Source organism: Chenopodium quinoa, unplaced genomic scaffold (assembly GCF_001683475.1).
Source record: "Chenopodium quinoa cultivar QQ74 unplaced genomic scaffold, ASM168347v1, whole genome shotgun sequence".
In the NCBI taxonomy this organism is placed as follows: Eukaryota; Viridiplantae; Streptophyta; class Magnoliopsida; order Caryophyllales; family Amaranthaceae; genus Chenopodium; species Chenopodium quinoa.
In genome coordinates this window covers 9,108,218-9,118,950 of record NW_018743920.1, presented here as the reverse complement: position 1 = coordinate 9,118,950, position 10,733 = coordinate 9,108,218, and the positions used below count along the sequence as shown (strand labels likewise).

At 33.6% G+C, this 10,733-nt stretch overlaps 1 protein-coding gene and 1 long non-coding RNA gene across 2 annotated transcripts; one reads left to right on the top strand and one right to left on the bottom strand.

Annotated features, from left to right (window-relative positions):
* Window positions 1-1,327: 1,327 nt before the first annotated feature.
* Window positions 1,328-2,453, bottom strand: LOC110687649. The gene is made up of 2 exons (XR_002504465.1): window positions 2,169-2,453; window positions 1,328-1,831 (listed from the first exon to the last, which is right to left on the bottom strand). It is a non-coding gene; the product is annotated as an uncharacterized LOC110687649 (long non-coding RNA).
* A 3,497-nt stretch (window positions 2,454-5,950) lies between these two features.
* LOC110688477 (protein ALP1-like) lies at window positions 5,951-10,397 on the top strand. The gene is made up of 3 exons (XM_021865235.1): window positions 5,951-6,214; window positions 6,527-6,648; window positions 9,150-10,397. The coding sequence occupies exons 2-3, from the start codon at window positions 6,549-6,551 to the stop codon at window positions 10,190-10,192; spliced, it is 1,143 nt and encodes a 380-aa protein (XP_021720927.1). The 5' UTR covers window positions 5,951-6,214; window positions 6,527-6,548; the 3' UTR covers window positions 10,193-10,397.
* The last annotated feature ends 336 nt before the right edge of the window (window positions 10,398-10,733 follow it).

The window sequence follows — 10,733 nt, the reverse complement described above, 5'->3', positions numbered from 1 at the left end:
GGTAGAATATTAATTAAGAAATATTGGTTTAAATTTTCAGAGGTTTATTCCTTAACACAATAGCCCTAGGCATCGTATGGGTAATCCTAGGTTGGTGTTGGGGAAAATCTTTTCTAGCCTTCACTAGTATGCACTTGTGCAAACAATGTTCATTGTTGAAGAGTTGGAAGTCATGGAAGATTATGTGAAATTAGCAATGTTATGCAAAATTATTATTATTATTATTATTATTTAAGGAAAAAGTGGAGTGCACAAAAATTGTGTTTTAAAGACTTGGAGGTTCATGTCATGGTAGAAAGTTAGCAAAACAACAATTTTATTCATCCAGAAAGTTTGGGCCAACAGTTTAGGCCCATAATGGGCTGATGCTAAATTTGTTTACACTAGGTTGAGTCTTAATAGGCTTCCTGCCGACATGTTTACAAAGTACTTGTTTTATTTAAATTTTTCATACTATTTATTTGATCTATTTTAACTAATGTTTACGATTTATATATAAAAAATAGGAAAAATTGCCTAAAATAATCCAACATTTTGCTAGTTAACCGAGAATAATCCAATCCTTTACCTCAAAAGTTATTTTTACGGGAGAAAGAAATCTCACAAGAAGCTTCTGGTGGCTATGGTGGTTGCGGCGGTGGTTTTAATATTGCGAAGAGGTGTTGGGTGGTGAGGGTGGTGGTTTTGGTGATGACGATATGGTGGTAGTCATGGTGGTGGTGAAGATATAGTATTTCATTTTTTAAAATTAATTAATTAATTAATTTTATTTTAAATTAAAAAGGAAAAAATTTATATAAAAAATGACTTGTTGTTAAGGTAACCGGTCAATTAGGTTCTTTAGAAGACAATACCCCCAAGGCCCCAAAGGTTGGATAATTCTAAATAATTGAAAGTTTGGATTATTCCCAAATAATCAGCAAAAGGTTGGATTATTCTAGTCAATTTTTCCTGAAAAATACTATAGTTTTGTAGGTAGTTGTTGAAATTGTCTCAATGAATAGATTATTAATTTTCAATTGTTATAATTTATACTTATTGATAATTTAAAATATTATTGATCAAAAATTTTTATCGGCGTACTTACCCAGGAAAAATAGAGCAAGTAATAAAATACGGATAGAGTACTCTTTAAATCCAAACTCTTGAATGTATAAAGTACTATTTATTGCTGGCATAATATGGTACAAGCTTTACAAGCCCAACTTAGTTTATGACATTATGTCTATAACTCTATACTGGTGTCCTTAAAAATAAACATCCAACTTTACTTTTTTAGGTGGCTAGTTAGCAAAGAAGAGTCAACTTAAAACAAAGGCTCACATAATGAATGAGATTTGAACCCGTAACCTTTATATCACATTGGCTCTGATATCATGTTAATGGACGCTTAAGCTAATGGTTGAGGTTCACGAATATGTTTTATACTCTATTAGTGAACACCCAACAATACATATTTAGGTGGCTAGTTAGCAAAGGAAGAAAATATTAAACAAAAGGCTAACATAGTCACTAAAGGGTAAAATTAACTTGGTAGAATAGGCTATATTAAAATTACATTCTACTTAGACACATTTTTCCCACTTAGGCTATGAATCAGAGGAATAAAAGGAATCAACCTAGGCAAACCTCCCTTGAATTGAGGAAGTGTATTTTTCATTCATTTGATCATCATCCAGGAACTTTTCCTTTCCTTCGTACCACCTCCTCCTCCTCTTTCGAGTATTATGCTAAGCGTTGTAGGAAGAAAGGTTACAAAGAGTTGATGACCATAACAAATGATATAGCCTTAGCCCTCAATTCAAATCTCATAGCCATGAGATTATAATATCTGTAAGACAAGAAACTCTAGTCAGTCTTTTTTAATGATATGATATGTATTTGTTTGCATGTTGATTTATAGTTAACATATGATAATTATAGGAAATGTCTGATCGGGATGACATGAATTTGTATATTAAAAAAGGAACAGATCATTGTTTAGCATATTGATTTAATTTCTTTTTCAAATAAAATTATACAAGATGAATCAATTTTCCTTATAACATAATGCAAATGAGTTTTTGAAAGTATTTATGTTTAAATTTTTAATAAGATGTGTAATTACACGGATACTATACTAGTTATATTGTTCTAATTGAAATATTTAAGAAATGAGGAAAACAAACTTGGTGAATTGTTGACGCAATGTTGGTGAAGATGAATGTCAATCTCTATGAAATTGGTTTCTCCTTTTTATCTTTCCTTCCAACCAATACTTTTCGGCCAAAGTGACCATTGAAACTGGAAATTTGACTGAATTTGAACTTTTGAGGAAACCTGTGGTTTCAAGAATTGGTTTGTGTTTTGGTTATTGGTATAAACACTAATGAGAATGGTTGTGTTGGATTTATAGGATTTTGAGATTACACATTAAGAAAAAATAATTATTGAGGTTTGTTGGATGAATCACGAGAGATATGATATGTTTCCATGTATAAGTTAACCTATGATGTTAAGGAAATTAAGATAGGCTTGACAGGAAGGTGTGACATTGTTAATTGTATATGCCACGCATGCAAGAAATATTATTGGTTCACTAAGATAAGATTTACAGGTAAGGACTGACAATGTTGGATGTACATGCAAGGTCTGTTTGATGAATCACGAGAGATATGATATGTTTCCATGTATAAGTTAACCTATGATGTTAAGGAAATTAAGATAGGATTGACATGAAGGTCTGACACTGTTAATTGTATATGCTACGCACGCAAGAAATATCATTGGTTCACTAAGATAGGATTTACAGGTAAGGCCTGACAATGTTGGATGTATATACCATGCATGCATGAAATATCATTAGTTCATTAAGATAGGATTTACAGATAAGCTGAAAATTTCATTGGTTTATTAAGAAATAAGATATGATTTACAGGTAAGGGTTGACACTATTAATTGACAAACTTGAAGTTGTTAGTAATTTTGAGTGTATAAATGGGGAGAGCCCTCTCCCAGTTGGGGAGAGGCCGCGGCTGGGAAACAGGGGAAACAAAGCCACGAAAAGAAGCGCCCGCGGCCTTATGTGTCGCTCTCGCGGGTTTCTGGGGAGAGCCCTCTCCAAGGGCGTAGCCAGCATTCTACAAGTTTCAAAGGATGAGCTCCAAATCATCCTATCCGCGCCCGCGGCCTGGACACCCACGCCCGCGTCGGTTCAGTTTTGCGGTTTTTCGTTCTTTTTATTCAAAAGGTGGATTGTGAAATTGGAGAATGAGGATTCATTTTCAGTTTTCTCTCCTCTCCAAGTTATTCTCTCCACATTTTCATTGAAGAATCTTGCAAACTCATCATTGAAAACTCTATTAATCTAGCCAAATATTTGAGAATTTATCATCTAATTTCGTCTCTAAGTGCTAAGAACGATTCGTTATCTTTTGTATCTCAAAGAGAATTTCCGGTAAAAACCCAAGCATCGTTGTGGGAGAAATTAATCTCTTTTAGGAAAGTGTTTCACACGCCTAAGACAAAGTATCAAGGTTTGAGACTCACGTGGTCATTGAAATTCTCATGTTCATATTTGTTTGAAAGGCTTGGAAGTGAGGCAAGTTTGTAATCTTTCATGTTAGTTAATTTCATTGTAATTTCTGTAATTCATTGAATTAGTAGTGCTTGGTTTGAATACACTTGGTTGTATTGATTTGGTTGTATAATTTTATTGTAATTATACACTGTTATAGGTTTTGTTCCCACATAAGTTTGTATTTGAATTATACTAGAAAACCTAGAAGTAGCATAAAATCTTAGGACAATTTAATTGAATACTTGTTATATTGTATAATAGTTTTTTTTTTTTGAGACATATTGTATAATAGTTGGTAGTGGGAAGATTAATATTTTTTCTATTTTTGTTACCGTGTAGTAAGGTATAGTTAGTAACTTAGTATGCTGTGGATATTATTTGTTTATAATTAATGGATGAATAGTGGGTAAAAGATGAGGTAAAAAATACAATAATTTAAAATGACTGGGTCTGCGCTATTTAGAAAAAGAAAGAGAATTGTTCGTAATTAAATATAAGCGATTTTATAAGAAAAGTATGTCAACTAAATAAAAATGCAGAAATTATAATTGCCACTTTTCTCGTGTCGTTGGTAAGTTTCACGATAGTAAATTTCTACATAAAGCGTTAAACCAATAAACCTACTTGAGGGGGTTTATTAAGTTCTTCCATCACATTTATTACTTCACTCATACTACATACAAGAGTACAAGATCACACTACCAAAAATTCATATGGTGTATCGTGTATGCTAAGTACAAGTGTACAACGCGTTCTACTTTCAATGGAAAAACTTCTATAACCCATGAGCCCAACATCAACTGATTGGGCCAAATTACTTCAATTTTGTACTTAATATAGTATATAGAAACTATGGGCTCGGGATTACCCATATTAGGCCCACAATCTGATCATGGACCATATCCACAGGAGAAACCTTGCACTTAAAGCTTAATCACGATATTTTCACATCAATGTATTTGTTGTGGGACAAATGTTTAGGTCCTATTTTAGGATTGGGTTGGGCTCACCCTAGGTTGAAAATTGGAGAATATTTCAACCAAAAAATTATTACAAGGACTATAACTTTGATTACATTAACGAGAAAGCATCTACTATAAACTCTCTCCGCTCTCTTAATATTGCAATGTCTGCACTTTTAACACTAATTTCATGTTCGTCTTTAACCATACGTTGTAAGTTAGGAAAAAACATTCATAAGTTTTATAGGATTCATCTTGATGTATATATTTTTACAATATCAATAATATTAGCAATTGTATAATTTAAGACGTTTTCTGTCTAATATGTACTTTGACAAGTGTTTTATCCATGTCACAATATTAAAAGAACGAAGGAAGTATCAGGGAGAAACATGATTTACAAACTTTATTAAATGCATGTAATCCTGGTGAAATTAATGTTCAATATCAAATTTACCTTCTTATGTGCCAGTAACAACTAAAAACTCCATGTTTTAAGAATTAAAAGGTACTTTAATAGTTAGATACTTAGATGTATCACCATCACCTCCCAAATAAAGATTAAATGGTTCATCTTCCATCTGGCATGCATTATGAATCTAATGTAATGCACACTGTCTTTAAAGTAATCTTAAATACAGAATCACATATGATCCTTTTTCCACGATTTGATTTAAACATGTCATTATTGGAGAGTTTTGTGATGATTTTGTGCTGCAAAAAAAAAAAAAAAAATCATACTATTTAGTGTTTCTTTAGATTATTTTTAGTTGTTTCTTAAAAAATAAAAAATAAAAAGATTATTTTTAGTTGTAATGAGCATTTCAACTTTCATACAATCATACTATTCACACACCTTACTTTGATTTTTTTTTTTTTAATGTTTTCACTTACTAAAATATAGTCATATGAGATTTGGCTAGGTTTGTAAAAAGTTACCCGCATTTAAAATTATGCATTAGCTAGTATTACCATGGAAACGTGGTAACTAACAACATAATACAAAGGAGTGAAGGACAATAACTTAGTATGGGGTATTAGAAGTTCTTGAATGAGGATTGAGTCTCATCATAATCTGCCCCCAATAAAATAAGCCCAAGTACACCCTTAAACTTTAACCTTTTAAAATAATTCACATCTACTTACAAAATACTCGTATTACTCCATATCTATTTACGGAGGTGGTCGTATAAGTTCCAAACCCTTATAATCCTCAAGCACCACAATAGGGACTCATCCTTGAAACGTATGTTACTATCTCTAAAAAGTCAGCATTACAGATACATCTTACGAACATTCAAATCGATCTAAACCAACATCATAATCATCATCCTTCTATCATAAAAAGGTACAACCTAGTAATTTACTTCGTATATGTTAGTCAAAATTGGTCCAAGTATTATGTTAATGGCGTGACCATCAATTTTTTTTTAAACCAATCTATTTATTACTGCAAAAAGCTACAATTTCATGTGCAAATCAAGCAAACAAGCAAGAAATATAATTTAATTTTCTTTCAATTTTTGCCATTTTTTTTTCCTTTTTGTTCATAATATAAAATCTCAAAAAACATGCGCTACTACAAATAAAAACCATAAATAGCTAGGAAAATAATACGAGTACTACTATCTCTTCCAACTTCCCCCTCTTCTCTCTCTAAAAATCCATAAACTTGTAGAGAGAGAAACTCACTGTATGTTCTTCTCTTGCTACATTGTCCTAAGAAAAACCCATTGTTTTTGTTTTAAGTTATTCCTTTTTTTTTGACTAATTTTGCATCAAGAAAATACACCATTTATTTTGCATTCTATAAAATTTACTTCTTCTTATGGTTTTGTGCATGGTTTATGTTACAAAACCCACCATTTTATACAAATTCTTTGCCTATGATCTTGTTTTAGTTACCCTTTATTTTATTATATGCTTTTGCATATTTTATATCTTATATAAACAAATGGTTGGTTTTTTTAATTGTTTTGTTTAATGGTTTTTTGGTTGATTTCAGAGTTTGGGTTTCAATTGACTCGATGGGGCCAGTAAGAGGGTCAAAGAAGAAAAGAAAGATAGATGTTTCAGAAAATGAAGAGTCTGGAGATTGGTGGGTCGAGTTCTCTAAGGGTATTAATGGTATACTTTTACTCTTCAAATTTTGTTTATTGTCCCGTATTTCTATTTGTTCATAGCATGTTTTTGCAACTGGGTATATGATTTTTGTGTGAATTACTGTATTTGATCATATTTTGGAATGATTGGCATTTGGGTTTTTGTTATTACATAGTAAAATTCATGTTCATGGGTTGAATTTAATGTTAAATGTTGTAGATTCACCATTATTTTGCTCTGCTTGGTAATGAGTGGTGCTTGTAGCTTTGGATTGTAAATGTATTTGGACATTTCTTAAGAGGGGTTCCTAGCATTATCATCTTCCATATAGCTGTAGAAATTTGTTATCCTTATCTCCTAGTGTTCGCGAGTTTAATGATAAGTTCGAGTTTGAGGATGATAAGATGTTGTAAAACTACTGAACATGTAGGGAGGTAGGGTTTTTTTTGGTTTATAGAAAGAGTTGTAAAGGGTTGTGATGTAAACAAGATTCAATCTGAGGTCTTTATGCTAGCTGACATACACTGGGGAGGAGGTGTCCTTTCAGTAATCTTTGTAGATAACTGAGATCCAAGTTATGCCCGCTTTCCGCTTATCCAAGGGAGTTTCTGTTGATGTGTGGTAATACTATCCTTGGCGTTTGGGTTATAATGACTTGAAATTGAAAGGACTCATTAGACCGCCCTCATTTTTCTTATTTTGTTATATGTTTGAGGAATTGAGATAGTATATGGTTGTTGCATATGAAGTATATGATTGAGAGTTTTTGTGGAAATAGCCTTTATGTTGTCCCAAGGGTATGAATGTTTATATCCATCCCCCTTTATCCACCTAGAACTTTATAAAGTGTGTGGTAATGTTGAAGCAGTAGATATATGTTCTGGAAAATGTAAGGGTATGAGAAAATATTAAGCTGTGCGTACAAGTTTGGCCACAGTCATTCAGATCTGCAGGGGATTATGCTTCCAAACTTTTAGTGGGTCACTGCTTATTGGTGCAAGTTGGATGGTGTTAATAGCTCAAGATCTGCTGATTGGACCTTGCCAGTTTTCCACTATAAATGAGAAGAGATGAGCTTATGACTTTGTTCTCTTGACTGTGATTGTTCAGCTATTAGTTAAGCAGGCTCTAAGACAGAAAACTTTCCTGTAATCGATATCCCAATCTGTTTTTGTAGATTATATTAGGCCGTCCCTAAAGTATCCCATCATTTCATGAGGGTTACATCAGGGCATCAGGCATCTGAAATCTAATGTAAAACTTGGTTGGGGCATTCTTAATAGATTTGAGATATCAAATTGAAGATTTTATACAGCTGATGTGCCAAGTGGGGGATTATGGCTTTTCGGTTGGTTTGAGATCTTAAGACAGTAAGCAACAGCATTCTATGTGAATTATGGATTTTCTTTAGCATGCTTACTTTTCAAGCTACAAATGTTCCTTTGTCACTGGTTCCACAATTTTCACTCAAAAGAATAGAAACTAGATTATCTTAATTAGGACTTTGCTTATAGTTGACATTTTGGTTGTCTGGCCCATGTGACTTAGTGTTGATTTTCTGCTGTATGAAAGGAGGTAATAGGAATAATTAGACAAAAACCGATTTAGTGAATGTAATTTGGGGCAGTTATACAATCTGATCTACCAGTAACTTATTTCTATGGGAAGATGTCAGCTGATTGCAGAGTCTTGTAATGTGTAATGAACAATAAAGCTGAAATGAGAAATTTTGTTGTAAGCTAGGTGAAGCTGTGGATCCAATTTTGTTTGGATACCATATTCTTATTGGTTTAAGAACAATTTGATTTTTCACTACCTCTGTAAATTTGTTTTGTTCTGAATTGGTGTTGCTAAATGCCTAAATCATGAAAAGAATTCTGCTGGATTGTTCCTATTTTCCCTGGAGTATGTTAAAAGTCTTCTAACTGTTGAGCATAAGTTGTGGTGTGGCCTACTGACTCTTGGTGAAATGTGGCAGGAGCTGAAGTTTTTTTTGATGAATTTTCACTCTGTTAGGATTTAATAAAAGAATGATTGCAGTGAATGCCAGAGTGTGGAATTTGCTGAAAATGTATAGCATTATGTGCAAATTTACTGATGACGGAAATATGAACTGATCGTTCAGACTTCAGAAAAATGAATTACAAGAAAATTTTCCGTCAGAAAAATAGAAAAAAATCTTCTTTCATGAAAAATGACACCACAAATTTGATAGCAATTAAGAAAATGTAACTATTGACTATTCATAGGTGTGAAGACTTTTAGGTTTCTGGTATTGAATGGTTGCATTGAGCTGTCTGGAATATGTCATGATTGTTCTTGTGCAGATGCAAGATGACACTTGAGTCCTTAGTTAAGGTATTAACAAAGTTATGCAGCATAATAATATTTTCATATCAATAACCTCTGTCTTCTTCTGTTTAGTATAGCTGACTGTTTTAATCGTTTGCCATGCACAACTGACTGTTAGGATCCTATTATTACTTATTATATATGGTCTGAGTATGATCTGCACTCATCCACAGGTCTTCTTCCTCCATCACAAGGATTGGATAAGTTCGAGTTAGTTTTCAAGATTTCAAGGAAGACATTCAACTATATATGCTCTCTTGTAAAAGAAGATATGTCTGCTAAACCAGGCCACTTTTCCTTCTCAAATGGCAAGCCTTTATCTCTAAATGACCAAGTAGCAGTTGCTCTCAGAAGACTTAGCTCAGGAGAATCCCTAATATCAGTTGGAGATTTGTTTGGCTTGCACCACTCAACAGTCTCCCAAGTTACCTGGCGTTTTGTGGAGTCTATGGAGAAGAGAGGACTTCACCACCTTCAGTGGCCTGCCTCTGATGAAGAAATGACAAATATAAAGGCGAAGTTTGAGAAAATCCGAGGATTCCCAAACTGTTGCGGGGCGATTGATACTACCCATATCACAATGTGTTTGCCTTTGGCAGACCCTGCTAATAAAGTATGGTTTGATCGCGAGAAAAACCATAGCATGCTGTTGCAGGCAATCGTGGATCCTGATATGAGGCTGCGAGACATAGTCACTGGATGGCCTGGAAAACTAAGTGATTCTGTAGTGCTTAAAAGCTCAAATTTCTTCAAACTATGTGAGCAGGGAAAACGGTTAAATGGAAAATCAGTACTTCTTTCTGAAGAATCAGAAATAAGAGAATACATAATAGGAGACTCGGGATTTCCCTTGTTACCATGGCTAGTCACACCTTACAAAGGCAAAGGTCTTTCAGAGACTCAGACAGACTTTAATAAGCGGCATTTCGCAACAAGAATGGTGGCAAGGAGAGCATTGGCTAGATTGAAGGAGATGTGGAAGATAATACATGGAGCTATGTGGAGACCTGATAAGCATAGGTTACCAAGGATCATACTTGTTTGCTGCCTCCTTCACAACATCGTAATTGACTTAGAAGATGAAGTACAGGACGAGATCTCATTGTCACATTGCCATGATGAGAGTTATCGACAACAAACATGTGAATCTGCCGACTTGACTGCTTCCAACATGAGAGAGAAACTCTCCCTCTACTTGTCTGGAAGCTTGCCGTAGTAACAAAATTTCACCGGAGTTCAATGCTTTGCTCAACAGTACATTGCAATTTAGTTACTCAGGGATCATTTAATACCTTTTCTTTCTTCTAACATTCGATTTGAGCTTGTAAATACAAGTAAGATTTTTGGATACTATATTGTTGTACACTGGCAACTGGACCATTGTACGCCATAACAGGAATTAATTTTGGCCTTTTCAGACATTTTTAATGCTCAATATGATAGGTTTGCCTGGTTCATGTAGTTTTTGCTTCAAATGTCACTTGATTAGCTCGCCCAAAAGAGCAATATGTTCATGCTTCTAAATCCTGCACGGCTGCTTACACATTTCAGCGTTCCTTTGCGTTTTTAGAACACTATTCGCAATAAGCTGGCCCTTGTTAATCTAGATGAATATCAGCAATACTGTAATTTTATCACTTGTTTTCTTTTTTTTGGCCTGTTAATTTCTTAAAACACAATTAAATCTTTCATGTTTACAAGTAAAATCACTATTAATCTATATTCTTCGTTCAACATCAGTATCACATATAAAAAAC